Below are 26,748 nucleotides of genomic sequence, written 5' to 3' on the forward strand. Positions count from 1 at the left end.
CATCACTGTGATCGTTGTGAAGCAGCATCACTGTGATCGTTGTGAAGCAGCATCACTGTGATCGTTGTGAAGCAGCATCACTGTGATCGTTATGAAGCAGCATCACTGGGATCGTTATGAAGCAGCATCACTGTGATCGTTGTGAAGCAGCATCACTGTGATCGTTGTGAAGCAGCATCACTGGGATCGTTGTGAAGCAGCATCACTGTGATCGTTGTGAAGCAGCATCACTGGGATCGTTGTGAAGCAGCATCACTGTGATCGTTGTGAAGCAGCATCACTGTGATCGTTGTGAAGCAGCATCACTGGGATCGTTATGAAGCAGCATCACTGTGATCGTTGTGAAGCAGCATCACTGTGATCGTTGTGAAGCAGCATCACTGGGATCGTTGTGAAGCAGCATCACTGTGATCGTTGTGAAGCAGCATCACTGTGATCGTTGTGAAGCAGCATCACTGTGATCGTTATGAAGCAGCATCACTGTGATCGTTGTGAAGCAGCATCACTGTGATCGTTGTGAAGCAGCATCACTGTGATCGTTGTGAAGCAGCATCACTGTGATCGTTGTGAAGCAGCATCACTGTGATCGTTGTGAAGCAGCATCACTGGGATCGTTGTGAAGCAGCATCACTGTGATCGTTGTGAAGCAGCATCACTGGGATCGTTATGAAGCAGCATCACTGTGATCGTTGTGAAGCAGCATCACTGTGATCGTTGTGAAGCAGCATCACTGGGATCGTTGTGAAGCAGCATCACTGGGATCGTTGTGAAGCAGCATCACTGTGATCGTTGTGAAGCAGCATCACTGTGATCGTTATGAAGCAGCATCACTGTGATCGTTGTGAAGCAGCATCACTGTGATCGTTGTGAAGCAGCATCACTGTGATCGTTGTGAAGCAGCATCACTGTGATCGTTGTGAAGCAGCATCACTGTGATCGTTGTGAAGCAGCATCACTGGGATCGTTGTGAAGCAGCATCACTGTGATCGTTGTGAAGCAGCATCACTGGGATCGTTATGAAGCAGCATCACTGTGATCGTTGTGAAGCAGCATCACTGTGATCGTTGTGAAGCAGCATCACTGGGATCGTTGTGAAGCAGCATCACTGGGATCGTTGTGAAGCCAGAACTCACCTCGCCGTTCACGATCCCCCTCAGGACGGCCGGGAGCAGTGGCTGGAACATGTGGGCTCCCAGTATGGGACTAACCTTCAGAGCGATCTCCACCACCTGTGGAGACGGAGCGGTGCATGATGGGAAGATGTGAGACACACACACACACACACACAGTCACTCACTCACACACCGGACCACGGATATATGTTTGTGTAGTAAAAATGAAGCAACTATTTGAGACACTTGATGAAAAAGGAACGAGGGATGATGTCATGAAAGCTGCTGTCACTCTCTGTGGCGCAGAACACACTCCGTTCTTGCTCTTGAGTGCAGCGTGTTGTGCTGCTGCCACCAGCTCTCTCTCGCAACAATTTGTATTTCAGATATTTTTATTATATATTCAAATTATTTTTTTGCGTGAAATCGTCCACGATGGGTGTAAATGAGCTGCTTGGCGTAGGTCTGCGTTCTCAAGTACCTTTTTTACTATTAGGTTTGTTCAAAAAGAGCAACAAAAGTTAACGTTATTAAGAATTCAAAATATTCCTTCCTTTTTAGTTTTTGAGTTTGTATTTGGAAACATTATTTCACTTTAACTAAAAACATCTTTAAATATAATAATATTGACACATAAATTATGTCATGACACAAAGACATGATGTCATGTGATCATGTATGTGTGTCATGTGATCATATATGAGTCATGACATCATTTATATGTGTCATGTGATTATTTGTGTTGTGACATAATTTATGTGTCTCATGTGATCATTTATGTATGTCATGTGATGTGTACATGATAAATAATGATCATATAGGATGACATGACATCCATAAATGATCACATGACATACACGAATGAGTGCTTCCTGATTAGAGATGTTACAGTTTTATAAGTAGTTTTTATTCGCTTCATTTATCTTTAACACGTTTCTAGCATGATTCACGACATGATTCAAATAACTGATCACATGACACGCATAACTGATCACATGACACGCATAACTGAACACATGACACGCATAACTGATCACATGACACGCATAACTGATCACATGACACGCATAACTGATCACATGACACGCATAACTGATCACATGACACGCATAACTGATCACATGACACGCATAACTGATCACATGACACATATAACTGATCACATGACACGCATAACTGATCACATGACACGCAAAACTGATCACATGACACGCATAACTGATCACATGACACGCATAACTGACCACATGACACGCATAACTGATCACATGACACGCATAACTGATCACATGACACGCATAACTGATCACATGACACGCATAACTGATCACATGACACGCATAACTGATCACATGACATGCATAACTGATCACATGACACGCATAACTGATCACATGACACGCATAACTGATCACATGACACGCATAACTGATCACATGACACGCATAACTGATCATATGACACGCATAACTGATCACATGACACGCATAACTGATCACATGACACACATAACTGATCACATGACACACATAACTGATCACATGACACATATAAATGATCACATGACACGCATAACTGATCACATGACACGCATAACTGATCACATGACACGCATAACTGATCACATGACACATACAACTGATCACATGACACGCATAACTGATCACATGACACACATAACTGATCACATGACACGCATAACTGATCACATGACACGCATAACTGATCACATGACACGCATAACTGATCACATGACACATATAAATGATTACATGACACGCATAACTGATCACATGACATGCATAACTGATCACATGACACGCATAACTGATCACATGACACGCATAACTGATCACATGACACGCATAACTGATCACATGACACGCATAACTGATCACATGACACGCATAACTGATCACATGACACGCATAACTGATCACATGACACGCATAACTGATCACATGACACATATAAATGATTACATGACACGCATAACTGATCACATGACACGCATAACTGATCACATGACATGCATAACTGATCACATGACACGCATAACTGATCACATGACACGCATAACTGATCACATGACACGCATAACTGATCACATGACACTCATAACTGATCACATGACACGCATAACTGAACACATGACACGCATAACTGATCACATGACACACATAACTGATCACATGACACGCATAACTGATCACATGACACACATAACTGATCACATGACACGCATAACTGATCACATGACACGCATAAATGACTCCATCTTACTTAGAGATGTAGTTTTGATATCATAGTTTTTGAAATGTAGATACAGTTTTTTGGAAAGATTCAACTAAAAATCGATTTACTTGTAATAATTACACACAAACACACACACACGTGTTTCTATTGTGTAACAAGTTCAGGGAACAACACAACAGACGTGTAAATATGTGTTTACCTTCAGTACTTGTACTTGTCCCTCGTTGGTGATGTCCTTCAGCAGAGAACAGAAGGACCTGCACAGCGACTCTGCAAAGTTCTGAGAGCGAAGAAGCAGACGATGTGAGAGTGTGTGAGAGTGTGTGAGAGTGTGTGTGAGAGTGTGTGAGAGTGTGTGAGAGTGTGTGTGAGAGTGTGTGAGAGTGTGTGAGAGTGTGTGAGAGTGTGTGAGAGTGTGTGAGAGTGTGTGAGAGTGTGTGAGAGTGTGAGAGAGTGTGTGAGAGTGTGTGAGAGTGTGTGAGAGTGTGTGAGAGTGTGTGAGAGTGTGTGAGAGTGTGTGTGAGAGTGTGTGTGAGAGTGTGTGTGAGAGTGTGTGAGAGTGTGTGAGAGTGTGTGAGAGTGTGTGAGAGTGTGTGAGAGTGTGTGAGAGTGTGAGAGAGTGTGTGAGAGTGTGTGAGAGAGTGTGTGAGAGTGTGTGAGAGTGTGTGTGAGAGTGTGTGTGAGAGTGTGTGAGAGTGTGTGTGAGAGTGTGTGAGAGAGTGTGTGAGAGTGTGTGAGAGTGTGTGAGAGAGTGTGTGAGAGAGTGTGTGAGAGTGTGTGAGAGAGTGTGTGAGAGTGTGTGAGAGTGTGTGAGAGAGTGTGTGAGAGTGTGTGAGAGTGTGTGTGAGAGTGTGTGAGAGAGTGTGTGAGAGTGTGTGAGAGTGTGTGTGAGAGTGTGTGAGAGTGTGTGAGAGTGTGTGAGAGTGTGTGTGAGAGTGTGTGAGAGTGTGTGAGAGTGTGTGAGAGTGTGTGTGAGAGTGTGTGAGAGTGTGTGTGAGAGTGTGTGAGAGAGTGTGTGAGAGTGTGTGAGAGTGTGTGTGAGAGTGTGTGAGAGTGTGTGAGAGTGTGTGTGAGAGTGTGTGTGAGAGTGTGTGAGAGTGTGTGAGAGTGTGTGAGAGAGTGTGTGAGAGTGTGTGTGAGAGTGTGTGAGAGTTTGTGAGAGTGTGTGAGAGTGTGTGAGAGTGTGTGAGAGTGTGTGAGAGTGTGTGAGAGTGTGTGTGAGAGTGTGTGAGAGTGTGTGTGAGAGTGTGTGAGAGTGTGTGTGAGAGTGTGTGAGAGAGTGTGTGAGAGTGTGTGAGAGTGTGTGAGAGAGTGTGTGAGAGAGTGTGTGAGAGTGTGTGAGAGAGTGTGTGAGAGTGTGTGAGAGTGTGTGAGAGAGTGTGTGAGAGTGTGTGAGAGTGTGTGAGAGTGTGTGTGAGAGTGTGTGAGAGAGTGTGTGAGAGTGTGTGAGAGTGTGTGTGAGAGTGTGTGAGAGTGTGTGAGAGTGTGTGTGAGAGTGTGTGAGAGAGTGTGTGAGAGTGTGTGAGAGTGTGTGTGAGAGTGTGTGAGAGTGTGTGTGAGAGTGTGTGAGAGAGTGTGTGAGAGTGTGTGAGAGTGTGTGTGAGAGTGTGTGAGAGTGTGTGAGAGTGTGTGTGAGAGTGTGTGAGAGTGTGTGTGAGAGTGTGTGAGAGAGTGTGTGAGAGAGTGTGTGAGAGTGTGTGTGAGAGTGTGTGAGAGTTTGTGAGAGTGTGTGAGAGTGTGTGAGAGTGTGTGAGAGTGTGTGAGAGTGTGTGAGAGTGTGTGAGAGTGTGTGAGAGTGTGTCGTTATTCACCGTCGCTGTGACATTTACCTGCAGGAACTCTGTGGCGGACAAATACAGGTACGCGTTGATGATCTGGAAACACGTCCTCAAGTTCTCGGAGCTCAACTCTAGAAGACGAGAGCGAGAGTCAACACTGGAGGAGGACGAGTTCATGAACCTGCAGCTCATGAATGATTCACAGGAACAACTAATAGAGTCTCCACAGAAGCTGATGAAGCCTCACTCAAGTCCAGCAAGTTCCTCCACACACACACTCAGCAGCGTTTGGTTTTTGTTTCCCTCATTTTTCTATTAATAGATGAAAAAAAAAACAGCTCGATGAAGTGCGAGTCGAGGAGCACGACAAGTCCAAGTCTAGCAGAGGAGCCACAGAAGTCACTTAACGGTGATGGGATCCTGATCCTCGTGGATCCACAGGCATCAGACTGGATCCCGCGTGAGGGACGTGGATCCAGGAGGAAACACTACATGAATAATGCAAGAATGAAGTGATGACGGCGAGACTTGCTCATCAGAACATGAGGCCCGTCTCTTGATAATCAGCCACCGGGTCACCAATCAATAACTGCGGCTCACGACGGAGGATCGTCGACAACAATCAGAAGGAAATAAAAAAAAGGTGTTGGACTGGAGTCTCTGGAGAGGAGAAGGTTTTCACATGGATTCAATTCAAACCACAAAACAATCGACTTTTTTTCAGTCATTCAAAGGTTCGTTCAAACCTCAGACTCGCATCAAAGTAGGTCACGGGTTCGAATCTTCCAGCCTGGAATATGGAACTAATGCAAGTCTATGAGAGACTTTTGCTCACAGGGAAACCAGCAGCACCGTCTTCCACAAGTTAAAATAGATAGTTATATTTTATCTGCATCATGTCCATGTTGATGGTTCAGGCAGGAAATGAGTGATAAAAGTAAAGTGAGTCGGTAAATGTACTAAATAAAACCACAATTTAAATGAGTTTTATTCCTAAATGTTAAATGTGTTAGTAAAGTAGTAGGGTAGTAAAGTAATAAAGTAATAAAGTAGTAAAGTAGTAAAGTAGTAGAGTAATAAAGTAGTAAGTAGTAGGGTAGTAAAGTAAAGTAATAAAGTAGTAAACTAGTAGGGTAATAAAGTTGTAGAGTAGTGGGGTAGTAAAGTGGTAAAGTAGTAGGGTAGTAAAGAAGTAGGGTGGTAAAGTAGTAGAGTAGTAAAGTAGTAGGGTAGTAAAGTAGTAGGGTAGTAAAGTAGTAGAGTAGAATAGTAGTAGGGTAGTAAAGTCGTAGAGTAGTAAAATAGTATAGTAAAGTAGTAGGGTAGTAAAGTAGTAGAGTAGTAGAGTAGTAAAATAGTAGAGTAGTAAAGTAGTAGGGTAGTATAGCAGTATAGTAGTAAAGTAGAAGGATGGTAAAGTAGAAGGGTAGTTAAGTAGTAGAGTAGTAAAGTAGTAGAGTAGTAGGGTAGTAAAGTAGTAGGGTAGTAAAGTAGTAGGGTAGTAAAGTAGTAGAGTAGTAAAGTAGTAGGGTAGTAAAGTATTAGAGTAGTACAGTAGTAAAGTAGTAGGGTAGTAAAGCAGTAGGGTAGTAAAGTAGTAGAGTAGTAAAGTAGTAAGGTAGTAAAGTAGTAAGGTAGTAAAGTAGTAGGATAGTAGAGTAGTACAGTAGTAGGGTAGTAAAGTAGTAGGGTAGTAAAGTAGTAGAGTAGCAAAGTAGTAGAGTAGTAAAGCAGTAGAGTAGTAAAGTAGTAAAGTAGTAAAGTAGTAGAGTAGTAAAGTAGTAGAGTATTAAAGTAGTAGAGTAATAAAGTAGTAAAGTAGTAGAGTAGTAAAGTAGTAGAATGATAAAGTAGTAAAGTAGTAAAGTAGTAGAGTAGTAAAGCAGTAGAGTAGTAAAGTAGTAGAGTAGTAAAGTAGTAGAGTATTAAAGTAGTAGAGTAATAAAGTAGTAAAGTAGTAGAGTAGTAAAGTAGTAGAATGATAAAGTAGTAAAGTAGTAAAGTAGTAGAGTAGTAAAGAAGTAGAATGGTAAAGTAGTAAAGTAGTAAAGTAGTAGAGTAGTAAAGAAGTAGAATGGTAAAGTAGTAAAGTAGTAAAGTAGTAGAGTAGTAAAGTAGTAAAGTAGTAGAGTAGTAAAGAAGTAGAATGATAAAGTAGTAAAGTAGTAAAGTAGTAGAGTAGTAAAGTAGTAAAGTAGTAGAGTAGTAAAGAAGTAGAATGGTAAAGTAGTAAAGTAGTAAAGTAGTCAATAAGAGTCGTGAGTATAAAACCTGCCACAGGACTGGTTGTGTGTACTGATACCTGGACCTGCAGGTGAAAGTATCTGATTAAACTTTATATACAGGAGTCGGTGAGATCTTGAAGGTGTTCTGGACTCACAACCATCTGCTCCGAGGTCCTGAACTGAAGGTTCTGTTAACACTTGAGGAACTAATGCATGAGAATATTTAACCAACATGAATAAATATCTGCTTCTCAAGACTCACCAGGAACTGACATGACTTTACTCTGATGACTCGACTCGATGAATCATTTGACTCATGGATCATATCATGACTTTACTCTGATGACTCGACTCAATGAATCATTTGACTCATGGATCATTTCATGACTTTACTCTGATGACTCGACTCGATGAATCATTTGACTCATGGATCATTTCATGACTTTACTCTGATGACTCGACTCGATGAATCATTTGACTCATGGATCATTTCATGACTTCACTCTGATGACTCGACTCGATGAATCATTTGACTCATGGATCATTTCATGACTTTACTCTGATGACTCGACTCGATGAATCATTTGACTCATGGATCATATCATGACTTTACTCTGATGACTCGACTCAGTGAATCATTTGACTCATGGATCATTTAATGACTTTACTCTGATGACTCGACTCGATGAATCTTTTGACTCATGGATCATTTCATGACTTTACTCTGATGACTCGACTCGATGAATCATTTGACTCATGGATCATTTCATGACTTTACTCTGATGACTCGACTCAATGAATCATTTAATGACTTTCATCTTCAGACACCAAATCAGCTTCTTTGATTGACACACGTCTGATCCAATCAAATCTCTTAGTGCTCCACTCAGTGGGCGGAGCTTATGACAAATAAAGCATCCCATTGGTTGATGTTGTAACTTGTGGTCCAATCAGCTGGAGCTTCACTAACATGGTCTCCTGTGAGTGTGTAGAGTCAATAGAGTTGTTCTTATAGCAACACAATCAAATATCAAACATGAACTTTTGAAATTAATTTAATGAAAGAAAGAAACAATTAACGTCAGAACAATAATATATAAAAATAAATAAGTTATTACGACGATGATATGGAACTAAAGACATTTTGATTCATAATCGATTCATTTCGATAAGATCCAGAATCTGCTCTTAAATCATGAAAAAATATTACAATCTCCTTTATCTTTTCTCCTCATTGTAACGGTTCTACCTCACGCATGCTGCGCCCCCTACAGGATTACCTCGCAAGGAAATCCATAGCAACATTTGTAGAACCAGGGTTATGGCTGTAACTTTTTTTTTTATTATTACCTGCAACCCCTGAGTTACAGTGACATCCATAACATCCTTAACGTTCTTCTTCTGAAGTCGAGTCTCAGCCGTGACTTTGAGATGTCGACGCTACAGTAGGATCAGTGTTTGTTTTTGTTAAAAAAAAAAGTGCAGCCTTTAGAGGGAACAGCCTGAGGACGCTCCCGTGACGCCGGCCCAGATAAGCCCAAGACGACAGTCGTCGTTAGTTTATGGTTCGTCCTGAACACACTCTAATGGTCAGGAATCCTTCCACGCGTCCCTGGACTAATAAAGTGTGAGAAAGTTCACTGCAACAAATGTTGTGTTGCGCGCCGGCGACAGGCCATTATTCTGAAGGAACAAAGCAAAGGCAACACATTCCTCAAGCGCAGGTGAACAAGGACACCTGGTGTCATGAGACAAGAGCGGCGTGACAGCTCCGCGGCGCCGCAGAGAAGCAGGATGAATAATTACTGCCGCCTTCGTCGTCGCGTTGAAGCACAAATTGGTGGCGGAAGAAAAAAATAAAAGAGTGGACTTTCTTAACAGAGGTCGTGGAGCGTTTTTGTTGCTTTTCTTTTGCCTCGTTTGTTTTTTTTACAGTAATTAGTAGCAGCGAGCGATGATTTATTCACCTGCAGGTTTACAAGCAGGTGTATCGAGACAAGGACACGAGAGTTGAGTCCACGTTTTTTTTTTCCCATGATTCATTCTGAGCTGAACAAACTCTCATCAAAGATGCTTCAGTTCTTTAGTTCACATCTTCAAATACAGGGTTTAAAGCAGGTTAAGTATAGACAAAACTTCTGAGTCTTTAAACTATAATTAACTTGTATTTGAACTTTCTAACTCATCATCCATATCTCAACGACTCTAAGTAACAGTGAGCTCAACAGCTGCCACAATGCTTTGCCGCCCAGCCAACCAATCACAGCCAAGCCGATGACTTTTGTAAGGTAAGGTAAGGTAAACTTACGCAGACGTGGAATTTAAACACAGTATTGTGTCGACCAATCAGCCGTCACTAAATTGATCAGTGTGTAGAAAGGCATCATGGGAGTTCATTGTTTTGCTGGCACCGTAAGTAAGTTGGTTAAGTAGCTTGTTAATTTTTTTTTTAAATAATTGAATATAAATTAAATATATCTAATCCCATTAATTAATAAGATGTATTTTCTAAATTAAACATATTTTCATTTATAGTCTTTTAAATTCAATATATAAATGCTGTCATAATAGTGTCACCAGACAAAACCAACAGAGCACAGAGCTACAGGATCATGCTCTACAACATTGTCACATGGTCGTCTGTGCGTTGCATGATTGGCTGAAAGTTTTTAGTTTTTTTTGCTTATTAAGAAGTACGATTTCTTTAGTTTTTACTAAATGATTAAATGTAATTATTCAATAAAAACAAATGTGTTACTTTCAAAATAAAATAATACATAAAACGATAATCAAATAGACTTTAGACTTTATTTTTTGGCATTAGACAGAAAAACAACACAATTTCAAAAACACAGCAGAGAGATGTATATATAAAAAGTATAAATATTAATATTAATAAGTTAAAAATAGTGCAATATAGTACAAACAGAAGTAGTAAAGTAGTAGGGTAGTAAAGTAGTAAAGTAGTAGGGTAGTAAAGTAGTAGAGTAGTGGGGTAGTAAAGTAAAGTAGTTAAGTAGTAGGTTAGTAAAGTAGTAGAGTAGTAGAGTAGTAGAGTAGGAGAGTAGTAAAGTAGTAGAGTAGTAAAGTAGTAGAGTAGTGAAGTAGTAAAGTAGTAGGGTAGTAAAGTAGTAGAGTAGTAAAGTCGTAGGGTAGTAGATTAGTAAAGTAGTAGAGTAGTAGAGTAGTAAAGTAGTAGGGTAGTAAAGTAGTAGGGTAGTAAAGTAGTAGGGTAGTAAAGTAGTAGAGTAGTAAAGTAGTAGGGTAGTAAAGTAAAGTAGTAAAGTAGTAGGGTAGTAAAGTAGTAGAGTAGTAAAGTAGTAAAGTAGTAGAGTAGTAAAGTAGTAGAGTAGTAAAGTCGTAGGGTAGTAAAGTAGTAAAGTAGTAGGGTAGTAAAGTAGTAAAGTAGTAAAGTAGTAGGGTAGTAGAGTAGTAAAGTAGTAGGGTAGTAAAGTAAAGTAGTAAAGTAGTAGGGTATTCAATTAGTAGGGTAGTAAAGTAGTAGGGTAGTAAAGTAGTAAAGTAGTAAAGTAGTAAAGTAGTAAAGTAGTAAAGTCATAGGGTAGTAAAGTGAAGTAGTAAAGTATTAGGGTAGTAAAGTAGTAGAGTAGTAAAGTAGTAGGGTAGTAAAGTAGTAGAGTAGTAAAGTAGTAAGGTAGTAGAGTAGTAAAGTCGTAGGGTAGTAGAGTAGTAAAGTAGTAAAGTAGTAGGGTAGTAAAGTAGTAGGGTAGTAAAGTAGTAGAGAAGTAAAGTAGTAGGGTAGTAGAGAAGTAAAGTATTAGAGTAGTAAAGTAGTAAAGTAGTAGAGTAGTATAGTAGTAAAGTAGTAAAGAGAAAAAATAATAAATAAATATAAATGATATAATAACAATATAATAAATACCTTTAATGAAGATTCTAACGAAGTATTCTTGAGCGACATAAGGACAAAAGAATAGAACTTTCATGAACACTATCCTGGCGTGAGTTTAAAGAAAAACGTTTCCTCAAAGGCCTTCGTTGTCTGCAGGAACAATCAAAGGCCCAGAGTGGCCAGAGAATGACTCCACACTTAATAGACTCCATTATGAGGCGCCAGGATCCACAATGACTTTATGCAAGTGAGGCTCTGAACACAGGCTGCAATCTGTGAGCTTTGATAATGTTGCCATCACGACCACTGTCGCTGCTGATAAGGCCTCACACCTACTCCAGCAATATCCTCTGACGGACGCCTGCCGCCAGCAGAGCCACGAGTCACCAGACAAAAACTCTTTGGATTCTCATTTCGGTTCCAGCAGATGAAGCCGAGCTCGATAAGACGCTCGTCGTCCATCGAATTTATTAGAAAATGATCGTGAAAAAAAAAAAGACATTTATGAGCCTGAAGTACTTGAAAACACTTGAAAACACTGAAGGAAGAAAGTCTGGATTTATGAACACGCACCAACATCTTCATCATCATCTTCCTGATCACCTTCTTCATCATCATCATCTTATTCATAAACATCATCATCTTCATCATCTTCACCTTCATCCTCTTCTTCATTATCTTTATCATCATCATGTTCATCATCTTCTTCATCATTATCATCCTCTTCATCTTCTTCATTATCTTTATCATCATCTTCATCATCAACAACATCAACAACATCATCATCTTCATCATCATCATCTTTATCATCATCATCATCATCATCTTTATCATCATCATTATCTTTATCATCATCATCTTCATTATCTTCATCATCATCATCTTCATCATCATCAAGATCATCACATTTTTCATCACCTTCCTTATCTTCATCATCAACATAAACATCATCATTATCTTCACCTTCTTCATCGTCATCATCATCATCATCATCACCATAATTATCTTCATCTTCATCATCTTCATTTCATCCTCACCTTCATCATCATCATTTCATCTTCATCATCATCATCTTCATCACCATCACCATCATTATCTGCATCTTCATCACCTTCATCATCATCATTTCATCTCCATCATCATCTTCATCATTTCATCTTCATCATCACCTTCATCATCATCATTTCATCTTCATCATCATCATTATCTTCTTCATCATCATCATCATCATCAACATCAACATCTCCATCATCTTCATCTTCATCAAAACCATCATCTTCTCTGCGAGGCTCCATATTATTCCTCAGTAAGTTTCTTCTCCATGTGTTGTGTATTGAGTCAACATACAAGAACATGGAAGGAGGTTCGAGCTCGTCTGTCATAAAGTCAGGGGTTTGACTGACGGCTCACCTTTGTGAGCAGTGGACGACATCAGAGCAGTAACTGGACCATCAATCAATTTCACGATGGCCGTCACACACAAGGATACATCATTCAATAGATTACTCGTAAGACCTGGATCTCCATTAGCAGGAGACCCGGCAGACCCCCGTGATTGAAGTCCCTTCTGACGCTGTACGTGCGACTCTCACAGGATCATTACACCAAAGGTCAGTTTGTATTACAAGAGGCAGGACTGTTGTGTACTGCTGTCACTCCTGACACCTACAAGATGAAGCCATGAAATATTGTCTTGTATCCAACGACGACTAGAACCTTCAAAACTCCTGCTGCCCTCGTGAAGTCAGAGAAACACACGTTTATTTGAACATTTTTGTTCATACAAGCAAATCTTTATTCTACAAAATGTTCCTCAATGTGTGTGTGTTGTTACGTATCACGGTACAAGGATACGATATATAGTGATGGTGTAGTAACAAGGATATATGTGTAGTATTGTCGAGTACTTGACTCTGGTGTTGTGATAGTGTAGTAACAAGGATATATGTGTAGTATTGTCGAGTACTTGACTCTGGTGTTGTGATGGTGTAGTAACAAGGATATATGTGTAGTATTGTCGAGTACTTGACTCTGGTGTTGTGATAGTGTAGTAACAAGGATATATGTGTAGTATTGTCGAGTACTTGACTCTGGTGTTGTGATAGTGTAGTAGCAAGGATATATGTGTAGTATTGTCGAGTACTTGACTCTGGTGTTGTGATAGTGTAGTAACAAGGAAGTATGTGTAGTATTGTCGAGTACTTGACTCTGGTGTTGTGATAGTGTAGTAACAAGGATGTATGTGTAGTATTGTCGAGTACTTGACTCTGGTGTTGTGATAGTGTAGTAACGAGGATATATGTGTAGTATTGTCGAGTACTTGACTCTGGTGTTGTGATAGTTTAGTAACAAGGATATATGTGTAGTATTGTCGAGTACTTGACTCTGGTGTTGTAGTATTTACAGACCACATGACTCTTGACGAAGTCGTAACTTCTTTCATTTGTTTTCAAACCAAAATATGTCCAAACATCAACTTTAAAAGCTGCTGGACTCACTGTATCCTCTCGTCCTCAGTCATCATTCTTCCTTTAGCTCCGGAGGACGTAACGACTGCTGCCATCTACAGGCAGGAAGTTGAATATCAACACAGACATTAATATTTGCATGTTAATTGTATTATACATTATCAAGTTTGGATCACGCGTGGGTAACAATACTGCGATACTCGGTGCTACTGAAGTATTTCGGTTCAATACCCTGATGAAAAGGCACCAACGTTCCTGAACCTCTCGTGACAAACCTAGAGATTGTCGGGGAGAAGCAGGTGAAGAAAAACAACCATAAAGAAGTTGATGCTAATGGCGGAGGATGAAGAAGAATCACCTACAGTCTCTCGGTGGTACTGCAGCTGTTTTTACAAACAACCATTTTCGTGCTCACGTAAAATACAACACATTAACTCGTAGGAGCGTCTCTATAATCATCCACTTCTTTCCACTGCGTTCCCGTCGTGTAATGGACCAGCGTCGCACCAAAGACACACTGGCAGACGCACTAATTCAAACGACTCACAACGACAACACAATCTGGCTCCAGCGGCTCCTGACGACGACTGGAAGCTTCTCACTCGTGTCCTTCAAGCAGGTCCAGACTCCGGGCCCCGACACCGGGCTCTTGACAATCTCATTAGGGAAGTCTCTGCTGCGCTTTAAGCTGTGATGGAACGACACTCTTTATCAGCGAGGACCAGGCCACACACCTGGCGAGCTGGGACCGACAGCTTTTGCTGAGATGATAACCAGAGACGCTTCCTTCAGGAAACAGCTTAAGACACTTTCATTCGTGCAGGACTTTCCTTGATTTTCTGAGAGTCCTCTACAAATATAAATACTTCATCTTTCTCTGCTTCAATATTCACAGAACGACTAGCATAGCGACGGTGATTAAACATGCATATGTGCGAGTATTTACCGTTTATTGCATCACACGAAGAAAACAGATCAAGAAATGATGAATAAGAAAAACATTCTAATGACTTTCAACGGATCGTGGTCTGAGCGAAACTAAACATTGAGCTTATGTTATATCAACTCCCCCTTTTGTGTGTTTGTTTATTTTATCTTGTGGTATTTTGCATTTTGACAAATCAGTATGTGCCCGGTCGTTAAAGCAGTCGCTAAAATAGTTTTATTTCTATAATATCTGATGTTGATTTGATGGTTCAGGCAGGAAACGAGTGATAAAAGTAAAGTTGGTCTGTGGACAACATTTGAAATTACTTTTAATTCCTAACACGAGTTGATAACAAACATCCCTCCGTGACTCTCTCACTTCACTTCTTCATTTCTTTCATCTTCAATCACCAGACCATCTGTTTTGATTGACAAGCGTCTGATCCAATCAAATCTCTCAGTGCTCCACTCAGTGGGCGGAGCTTATGACAAAGAAAGCGTCCCATTGGTTGATGTTGTAGCTTGTGGTCCAATCAGCTGAAGCTTCACTAACATGGTTTCCTGTGGGTGTGTAGAGTCAATAAAGTTGTTCTTATAGTAACACAAGTATCAATTTATCGCAGCCGCGAGTATAAATATCACTTATAACGCTCAGTCTCGCGGGACTTGCATCGGTTTCCTGCCAAACTGAGCGACATCAGAGAGGAGCCGCCGGCGCGTCGCGATATCACCAAATCAATAATAAATCCACCTCCTTGTACACGCACACATAACACCTTATAAATGATGCTAACAACTTAGCTCGTTAGCATACGGTGGAGACGGACAGGTTTGTTTGGAAGTTCACGATCTTCTAAGAAAACAACTGAGACGAGATGAAAAGTTCTTACGATATGTTGCTTTAACAAAGGAGGTTGAAAGAGACGAGTGACTGGATCACTAGTGTTTGACTAGATCAAAAGTTAGTAAGTAAGTAAGTAATATTTATTTATATAGCGCTTTTCCAGACCAGGGTCACAAAGCGCTTTAACAATCAAAACAATACTCAAAAAAGTATATACTTTAAAGGTCAAGATAAAACTGATAACACTACAGGAGTTCCAGAAAATCAGGAAAAAGCCTGAACAAATAGAAACGTCTTAAGATGTTTCTTAAAGGAGTCAGTAGAGCATCAAGCGCAAAGAGAGAGGCGGTCGTTCCAAAGCTTAGGAGCAACAGTCTATAGCAACCGAGCCTAGCAAGCAGCGCCGCACAGTTCACAGACGGACGGAGACGTAAACAACAACGAGACATAGAAGTACAAATTGACAACTTTACAGAACGTGACACTGATTGGTTGAAGTGCACATTTAAGAAATGATAGATTTATACAATGAAAAATTATAAATGATCACATGTTTTAGATATATATCACACGTGCCAATACCGCGATGTCAATATTTTTGCGATATATCGTCTAGCCCTATCGCAAAAGGTCTCGATTTTAGTTGATTTTCTGTTCAATTGATTTTCGGGGCCGTCAAGTAGTCCCGTGACTTACGAACAAGCGAGAGAATCCGCGTCATAATCCGAACTCTTTGAACCTCCATATACACTCGACCTGCCTTTATAACCTTATCTTAACAACCGCAAAGAAATACATTTTACTGCGAAGTGAATTATTTATTGTATTAGAGAGAAACAAAGCATGAAAGAGGACAAAATCCTTCATAATCTGAGCCTGAACTCTCCTCAGATAACAAACTTCTCCCAGCACTTGTAGATCCATCCCTCAGATCTCCATTCATTCGTGCACTCGTTCTTCATCTCAACACTTCACAGCGAACAAGCCGCAGCTGCTGCTGCTCTTCGCGTCCATAATAGACAAATATAAAAAGGAAAAGAAAGACTTTCTTCCGTCTGAAACCTTCTCCCGTTACTCATTTTCTCCCCTCGTCTACTTATCTTTATGTCCGTCCTGGGAGGCTCGCAGACGGAGGAGTGGTTGACGGAGAGTCGCGGGGGATTCGGCGACGACGCCATTGTTTGTGAGGAGGAACCAAACAATTACGCCCAAGACTGAGGGAGTCGTTAAAGTCGCTGCTCCGGCAACTACACTTTTAGATCTTCCATCGTTTCCTGCAACTTTATCAAACTCCTGATTTCTTTACTGATTTACTTTTCATCCTTTCATATCATGTGGAAGTACATTCAGTAAATGAAACCATGAGATTCTCTCTCAAGCTGCTGCAGGTTTGAAGGTTCGAGCCTCGTATGATGAAAACAAACGAAGGTCAAACGTGAACCAAAACATCACATATATCTCATGTGTTCATCTAAGTGTTTAAATCTTGGACCAGATGAACAGAAAACCTCTTCAAAGACGACGGGAAACATTTCTTCAGTGTTTAAATATCATCGTCCAAATCATAGTGAGGTGTTTTCATGTGAAAATTCTCTCCTGGTTCAAAACAGTTCATAAAACTGACTACGCATCGATAGATTTTGGGGAATCTTAGCAGAAAAAAGGGAGCGACATGATATATAACCGAAGCTATACATGAAGTGATGAGTTCACTGAGGGGGAGTGAGATGAAGGAGGAGCTTTCCCGAGCAACACGTTTTTAAGATAACAGTATTTGTTTTAGTTTAGTTAAGTTTCAAGAGTTGGTCGTAGATATTTACGAGGTGATCCTGGATCACAAGTATTTCATTTTCATGTAACTATAAAATCGATCAACTCGAGTCCAACAAATAATAATAATAATGGACGCACAGGTAAAAAAAACAATGTTAAGATAAACAAGACAGAAAACCGATGATGATAATCTGTAGAATGCAAGTAGTCACGGACGATCTTTACCATATTATCGATAAAATCAAATTAAAAACTACAAGTTTTCAACTGACAAACAATTCATTAATTTATTCATTTTCTACCGCTTTATCCCTTATGAGGGTCGCGGGGAGACTGGAGTCTATCCCAGGTTCATAGGGCGAGAGGCAGGGGACACCCTGGACAGGATGCCAGTCTGTCTCAGGACACACAAAGACACACAACCATTCACACACACACTCATACCTACGGACAATTTTTCCCGAAGTTCTCAATCAACCTCTGTATGTTTTTGGACTGTGGGAGGAAACCAGAGTGTCCGGAGTAAACAATATTAAACAGTTTTCTGTCAATAAGTTCATCAAAACAAAGTTTACATTTACAGCCACGACTACGAAGGAAACACATCTCAACACGCGTTTACAGACCAAGAGTGTATTTTTGTTTTCACTTCTGAAGGTGAATGTCGTGAAGATTCTCTTTTTCGCATCTGTTTGTTTCATTCTAAACATTTTCAGTGTAAAAAGTCATTCGCAGCATTTCTTTTGAGGCTTAATCTTCGCTGCATCTACAATATAACTCGTAACCATCCAGAGTTGGAGCCAAAACATCGCAGACTTCAGCTCCTGGAACAGGAACGTCCGCGAAACAAGAATCTAAAATGACAGTAAATCACTGGTCCATCTTGTTTGCTGCTCTAAAGGCTCCAGTTCAGGTTCCACGGGTTTTCATATCAGATCTTTCTTGATACGTGTAGAAGCAGCAGATCGATACTGGTCCTCATCACACTGAAGGCCACACACACGCACACGCACACACACACACACACACACACACTGTAATGTGTTCCAGGATCATGATGAATCACCCGACCACTTCAATTCCTTCTTCTCAGGACCTGCAGGCCAGCTGGCTTCAGCCCCGACAATCCAGAACTACAATCTGGTACCGACCGGACCAGGAGCCAGAACCACGTCCAGGATTAAGTTTTCCTTTCCTTCCTCGGAAGTGATTCAATGACACAAAGTCGCATTTTTCTCTCACACACCACCCGGTCTCACTATTTTATATTGAATTAAAAACACTAGCAATACGTGTTCTTTAAATGATTAATTTCTATTTTTAAAAAAGGTTAACTTCTTTCAATGTTCTGATGAATTCCATCAAACGCTGAAGTGAAATGAAGCGTGAAAGAATGATTCCTCTTTCCGTCAACGAACGAATGATCCAAAGATCAAAGCAAACATCCACACATGCACCTGTCAGTCAAAGCGATCCTGGCGTTCACTCACCCAGCAGAGCCGACATGTTCTGGAAGATCCGGAGCAGCTCAGGGGTGATGGACGGGCAGTTCTCCAGCGTCACCAGCCTACGGGACGCAAGACACGAGAATGAAAATGTTACGTTTGTTCAATGATGAGAAAACATTGATGCTTGAATGTAACCATTTTCTCTTCTCAATACAATATCAATATTCAACAGCAATGCAGCTTTTTTTATACAGTTTTACCATAAACGTATGATTAGAAATAATTTGTTTTATTTTATTTACAATTAACATTCACATATTCACAGTGTTTGTTCATGTTTGTGTTGTAATTAAACCTCCGGCCTCTAGATGGCAGAAGTCGTTACGTCCTCCACAGCTAAAGGAAGAATGTTGACTGAGGACGAGAGGATACAGCAGAGTTGATACAAGAGTCCAGCAGCTTTTAAAGCTGATGTTTGGACATATTTTGAAACAAATGAAAGCAGTTACGACTTCGTCAAGAGTCATGTGGTCTGTAAATACTACAACACCAGAGTCAAGTACTGGACAATACTACACATATATACTTTTTACTACACTATCACAACACCAGAGTCAACTACTTGACAATACTACACATATATACTTGTTACAACACTATCACAACACCAGAGTCAACTACTTGACAATACTACACCTATATACTTGTTACTACACTATCACAACACCAGAGTCAAGTACTGGTCAATACTACACATATATACTTGTTTCTACACTATCACAACACTAGAGTCAAGAACTCCACAATACTACACATATATCCTTGTTACTACACTATCACAACACCAGAGTCAAGTACTGGACAATACTACACATATATTCTTGTTACTACACTATCACAACACCAGAGTCAAGTACTGGACAATACTACACAATTATACTTGTTACTACACTATCACAACACCAGAGTCAAGTACTAGACAATACTACACATATATACTTGTTACTACACTATCACAACACCAGAGTCAAGTACTAGACAATACTACACAATTATACTTGTTACTACACTATCACAACACCACAGTCAACTACTTGACAATACTACACATATATACTTGTTACTACACTATCACAACACCAGAGCCAAGTACTTGACAATACTACACATATATCCTTGTTACTACACTATCACAACACCAGAGTCAAGTACTGGACAATACTACACATATATCCTTGTTACTACACTATCACAACACCAGAGTCAAGTACTGGACAATACTACACATATATCCTTGTTACTACACTATCACAACACCAGAGTCAAGTACTCCACAATACTACACATATATACTTGTTACTACACTATCACAACACCAGAGTTAAGTACTCGTCAATACTACACATATATACTTGTTACTACACTATAACTATATATGGTACCCTTGTGTCGTGACAAGCATCAACACACTCTCGACACACACATGCAGATAAAAGGCAGATGGCGAGGGCTTCACAGATGGGATGTGAGAGTGTTTGTGTTACACATCACCTCGTGGACTTATTCGACCTCTTTAAACACATCTCTAGATAAAACGAAAATACAGTGATGAATTTAATTCATGAGCACTTTCGTCTAATCCCTGCTCAGCATGCAAAAACATTCTCCGGAGTAATTTATTCAACAGGACCTTTTAATGGACCTGAATGAAGTTAAAGAAGAGAAAGAATGTCAGGAAAGCATTGGAAGGAAGGTTGGACCAGTCATTCATGAAGCTTCTGTCTCGTGGAGAACATGTCTTCACGTATGTACAGAGATTAAAGGTGAACGAGATTCACTCTCACCAGAGTTCGAGTCCGTCCTCCAGCAGGTAGACGTGTGGAGGCTGAGACACGTCGGTGCTCAGCTGGATCACAGGCAGCAGGAACGGGTACAGGTTCTTACTCTCGGCCCCGAGACCCTGAGGCGGACAACAGACGCACAACGTCACTCAACTGTGAGGCTTGAGTTGAAGATGTGAGTCAAAAAAATGATAGAGAAAAATGTGAGGGATGTGAGGGAGGCGAAGCAGAGAGTGTAGACACGGGAACTTGATAAAGAACCTTGAGGGGCCTGAGTGAAGTCACTTAAAGAAACAGTGTCTTTGTAAACACCAGAACATCAAAGCAAAATGAATGAATACATTTTATTTCATGTTTAAAAACCCTATTATATTTACATAAATAAGAAATAATAGCAATAATAAATAAACAATAAGTAAAACAAATCTCTGAACATAGTTGAAAAAATTTGAAGTAAAAGTTCTATTTTCTTATTTCTTACCTTTTTGTTACAATATATATACAGATGTAATACTGCCAATCATCATTTTTTAATAACAAAACATTTTAATTTCAATGTATGTATGTCATGATAAGTAAACAAAATAAATTAAAGATTATTTTCATATAAAAATGACATAAAAAGGACTTTTTGGACATGATTTAATCCTCCAAAGTTTTTTTGGGGAAAAATTAAGAAAACGTATATTTAAACAAAGGATTTGTAATTTCCGTCACTTTCATAAACAGTTTTTATTCTTTATAAATATATTTCAACATGTTTTTTCAAAGCTCAGGAAATGTAGCGAACAGTATTCGTCGCTATGACGCTAACGTTCTAATATTCCAGAGGCTAATAGACGTTGTGTCGTAAAAGAAAGTAGAGTTGTCATCGTTTGTGTATGAATTATTCATCTGCGGTCGTGGAACCGCTGGCGCTGCCAGACAAACTCACGGGTTCAGTCGTGCGGCCGGATTAAAAACGCTGGTCATAACAAAAACGACCGGCGAAAGGAAGCGAGGTGAGAGTACCTGCACCAGCTGGATGAGGGTGGTGAGGATGGCACAGCGCAGCATGTTGTGATCCTCAGACTGCTTCCACAGCAGCGGCAGGTACTGGACCAGGCAGCCCACGTACGGACGGATCTGGAAATGAACAGGAAATTGCAGGCGAGGACAGAGAGACGGCGTGTTACGGAGATGATGGGAAAAATGGAAAAAGTTCCCACAAAGGTTTAATTTTCATTTGTTATAGAAACTTCCTGGTTTAATTATCTGGATTATTGTCTTCTTTTCACTTCATCTGTCCTCAGTCAAGGTCATCGGCAGAGAATGATGATTTCAAACGTGTTTTATAGAAATATGACGGTAGAAAAACTACCATTTTAACTAGCATGTGGCTATTAGCTCATGTTAGCTAGCGCTTCACAATTGTTGCTTCTACCTCGAGTTCAACTCCAATAATAATTTGTTATTTAATCTTTAGCTGTCAGTTTGAGTGACAGGACTCACCTAAATTAACTAAAAACTCACATTTTAAAATGTTTAAACAGGAAAACTACCAGACGTTGTTACTAGCATCAGCTAATGAACCAACGCTAGCTCGATACTGATACATATTTCTCGATAAATATTCTCTCCTTTCATTAAGGGGGTCCATGGGAAGAATATAAATGAATGTATTTCATTTAATCTTGATTTTGATGATTACTTCTCTGGATTTGTGTCTGAGAAAAGTTTACTTTGGAAATGTCGTTTCATTTCAGGCGTTTTTATTAGTTCAGGCTTTTCCTTGATTTTCTGGAACTCCTGTTGTGTTATCTTGACCTTTAAAGTATATACTTTATTGAATATTGTTTTGATTGTTTAAGCGCTTTGTGACCCTGGTCTGGAAAAGCGCTATATAAATAAAAATTACTTACTTACTTTTTTGAGAATATTTCTAGTGAAATACACACTTTACTACACAAGGACGGATAAAGAAAATCAAGCAGAAACAGTGACTTGAAGATGAACTCATGGCTACAGTAAATTGTGTAACAGTAGCTCAAACATGTCAGAAGGATAGAAGACATTTGAGTGACGGTTAACATGAGGAACTTCCTGACAGTTTGGACACAGAAACACACTCCAGCAGATGAACATCACAACCTCGCCAGGCCTGAGCAACAGAGCCAGAGTGTCAGATCCATGTGTAGCTGCAGTTGGACGCCTGCCTTTGTGTGTCGTCCCGCAGATGTTTAGTATCTGTGTTTGAACGCTGAAAGCTTCCCATGACACCTGCGCAGCTGGCAGCTCAACCAAGTGTGTGTGTGTGTGTGTGTGTGTGTGTGTCTTTGTGTGTCACTGCACCACAAGTGCACTTCTTTAAAGCTTTTTTTTCATCCCATTCATGTTCGAGTTTGAGAATCTCAGAACACACACGCAAAAAAAAACACATGCAAAAACACAGACACACATGCATAAACACAGACACACAAACACAAGTGGACAAACAAAGGTGCACACAAAACATGCACAAGAACACATACAAAAAACAGAAACACAAATGCACATCGAACAAGTACACAAACACATATATGCTCAAACATACACGCACACAGAACACGGACACCGATACACAAACACACAGGTGTACAAACACAAAGGCGCACACATATAAGAAAACATTTACAAACACGCGTGCACAAGAACACATGCAAAAAAACAGATACACACATGCACACACGCACAAGTACACAAACACGTACTAGCTCAAACTTGTATGCACACAAACGCACACAGAACAGGCACGCCCATACACAGACACACAAACACATACATGCTCAAACATACACGCGCACACAAAAACACACATATTGCTACACAAACACACAGACACAAGTGGACAAACACAAACATGCACACATATAAGAAAACATTTGTGCACGAGAACACATGCAAAAAACATAAACACACATGCACATACTCAAAAGTACACAAACATGTACATGCTCAAACATACACGCGCACACAAAAACACACATGCCGCTACACATACAGACACACAAACACACAAGAGGACAAACACAAACTTGGCCACATATAAGAAAACTTTTACAAACACACATGCACAAGAACATGCAAAAAAACAGAAACACACATGTACATACGCACAAGTTCACAAACGCGTACATGCTCAAACATACACGTGCACAAATGCACACAAAACACACACACACACATACTCAAACAGACACACAAACAATACAACCACAGACACACAAACACCCTCGAACTGACCAATGAAAATATAGTTTTTCTCTAACATTATATATTTTATTGATATTAATTATATCATTAGATAATAGTCACTGAACAAATATAAGTTTTTCTCCAACATTATATATTCAGTCATGGGCGTCTCACCTGGATGTGGACTCTCTCGATGACGCAGGAGATGACGTGAAGGACCTGCATCTTGGTGTCGCACTCGTTCACCTGCTGCAGCAGCTGGAACAGCAGCCCGAAGATGGACTCCAGGTACTGCAGGAGAGACCGTCAGCGACACACACTCCTCAACATGACGCACAAACAGGAAGTGGACTCACAGGGAGACACTGCTCGGTGCGGAACTCAAAGTCGTCCACGGGTGCAGCGGAGTTAAGTCCAATAAAGTACAAGTACAAGTAAAAGTACAAGTACACGGAGAAGGAGAAGGAGGAGAAGAAGAAGAAGAAGAAGTTGGTCGCCTGAGAAGGATATTCAGCTTCAAGGTCGTGGCTGTTTCGATCCGAACCTGCAAACAAGGAAACATCATGAGTTGTGTTTAAACATCTTTCAATGAAACCTTCAAGTTTCTACTTTATAAAGTTGCTCTGAAATCTGGACGAACGAGAGGTTACGAGAGTCCATTATGGCGTAATAATGGTTTCACTCCTAAAGTTCTACCTACCTACTTACTTGTTTATACAACGAGTCCCTTGGAAATGGAGACCATTGATGATATGCAGTGACAAACCTCCATGCTTGACCACTCACAGCAGAGTGGGTTTGATTATGGTCAACAAGATTTAATCTCCAGAAAAGTGTTTTCAGTGGGCGGAGCTTAAGATCATTTTCTACTGTCAATATTTCAATGAAAAGAGAGTTTTGTACAAACACACACTGATGATACAATAGAGTCACACATCACAACAACACACACACACACTGATGATACAATAGAGTCACACATCACAACACACACACACACTGATGATACAATAGAGTCACACATCACAACAAAAACATACAATGATGATACAATAGAGTCACACATCACAACAAAAACACACACTGATGATACAATAGAGTCACACATCACAACAAAAACACACAATGATGATACAATAGAGTCACACATCACAACAACACACATACACACACTGATGATACAATAGAGTCACACATCACAACATACACACACACACACACTGATGATACAATAGAGTCACACATCACAACATCACACACACACACACTGATGATACAATCGAGTCACACATCACAACAACACACACACACACACACTGATGATACAATCGAGTCACACATCACAACAAAAACACACACACTGATGATACAATAGTCAAACTTTACAAAAACACACACACTGATGACACAATAGACTCGCACATTACAACAACACACACTGATGATACAATCGAGTCACACATCACAACAACACACACACACACACACTGATGATACAATCGAGTCACACATCACAACAAAAACACACACACTGATGATACAATAGAGTCAAACTTTACAAAAACACACACACTGATGACACAATAGACACACACATTACAACAACACACATGCACTTACACACTTTAACACAAACACACTTCAGTTGCAGTTTGAGGACGAGGTGGAAGTAAAACAACACAATTGATTAAAGTACATTTTTATTATTTTACGAAACACAAATGTTAAAGTCAAAAGATATTAAAGTGAAACAAAGTAGGACTAATAATGAATAATAAACTTAAAAGTATTTCATTTAAAACATGTATTTATTTTTCAAAGTAACTATACTGAAGACGGCACTCATATCGTATTTGACTTCAATCTTGGCTAAAAATTTTAATATAATTTCTAAAAGCAACCTTTTGCTGGTGTTGTGATAGTATAGTAACAAGTATATATGTGTAGTATTGTCCAGTACTTGACTCTGGTGTTGTGATAGTGTAGTAACAAGTATATATGTGTAGTATTGTCCAGTACTTGACTCTGGTGTTGTGATAGTGTAGTAACAAGTATATATGTGTAGTATTGTCCAGTACTTGACTCTGGTGTTGTGATAGTGTAGTAACAAGTATATATGTGTAGTATTGTCGAGTACTTGACTCTGGTGTTGTGATAGTGTAGTAACAAGTATATATGTGTAGTATTGTCGAGTACTTGACTCTGGTGTTGTGATAGTCTAGTAACAAGGATATATATGTAGTATCGTACAGTACTTGACTCTGGTGTTGTGATAGTGTAGTAACAAGTATATATGTGTAGTATTGTCCAGTACTTGACTCTGGTGTTGTGATAGTCTAGTAACAAGGATATATATGTAGTATCGTACAGTACTTGACTCTGGTGTTGTGATAGTGTATTAACAAGTATATATGTGTAGTATTGTCGAGTACTTGACTCTGGTGTTGTGATAGTCTAGTAACAAGGATATATATGTAGTATCGTACAGTACTTGACTCTGGTGTTGTGATAGTGTATTAACAAGTATATATGTGTAGTATTGTCCAGTACTTGACTCTGGTGTTGTGATAGTGTAGTAACAAGTATATATGTGTAGTATTGTCCACTACTTGACTCTGGTGTTGTGATAGTGTAGTAACAAGTATATATGTGTAGTATTGTCCAGTACTTGACTCTGGTGTTGTGATAGTGTAGTAACAAGTATATATGTGTAGTATTGTCCAGTACTTGACTCTGGTGTTGTGATAGTGTAGTAACAAGTATATATGTGTAGTATTGTCCAGTACTTGACTCTGGTGTTGTGATAGTGTAGTAACAAGTATATATGTGTAGTATTGTCGAGTACTTTACTCTGGTGTTGTGATAGTGTAGTAACAAGGATATATGTGTAGTATTGTCCAGTACTTGACTCTGGTGTTAATGTGAGTCAGAGTTGAATATTTGTGTGTTTTTATTTGTTTATTTGTTATATTTCAGAACAAATCCCAGGTTTGTGAGTCAAAGTATCTGC

General features: G+C 39.8%; 1 protein-coding gene across 1 annotated transcript in view; it reads right to left on the reverse strand.

The window, feature by feature from the left end:
• ipo11 (importin 11) overlaps positions 1-26,748 on the reverse strand; it is a 133,177-nt gene that overhangs the window by 29,766 nt on the left and 76,663 nt on the right. The window contains exons 17-25 of the mRNA XM_087811785.1: positions 24,249-24,282; positions 24,095-24,135; positions 23,913-24,029; positions 21,537-21,650; positions 20,529-20,644; positions 18,727-18,803; positions 5,198-5,277; positions 3,568-3,648; positions 1,134-1,229 (exon numbers count right to left, since the gene is read on the reverse strand). Coding sequence (XP_087667911.1) covers positions 1,134-1,229; positions 3,568-3,648; positions 5,198-5,277; positions 18,727-18,803; positions 20,529-20,644; positions 21,537-21,650; positions 23,913-24,029; positions 24,095-24,135; positions 24,249-24,282 — 756 coding nt within the window. The remainder of the gene's footprint in view (positions 1-1,133; positions 1,230-3,567; positions 3,649-5,197; positions 5,278-18,726; positions 18,804-20,528; positions 20,645-21,536; positions 21,651-23,912; positions 24,030-24,094; positions 24,136-24,248; positions 24,283-26,748) is intronic.

This window comes from Callionymus lyra, chromosome 1 (genome assembly GCF_982586985.1).
Source record: "Callionymus lyra chromosome 1, fCalLyr1.hap1.1, whole genome shotgun sequence".
NCBI classification, from domain to species: Eukaryota; Metazoa; Chordata; class Actinopteri; order Syngnathiformes; family Callionymidae; genus Callionymus; species Callionymus lyra.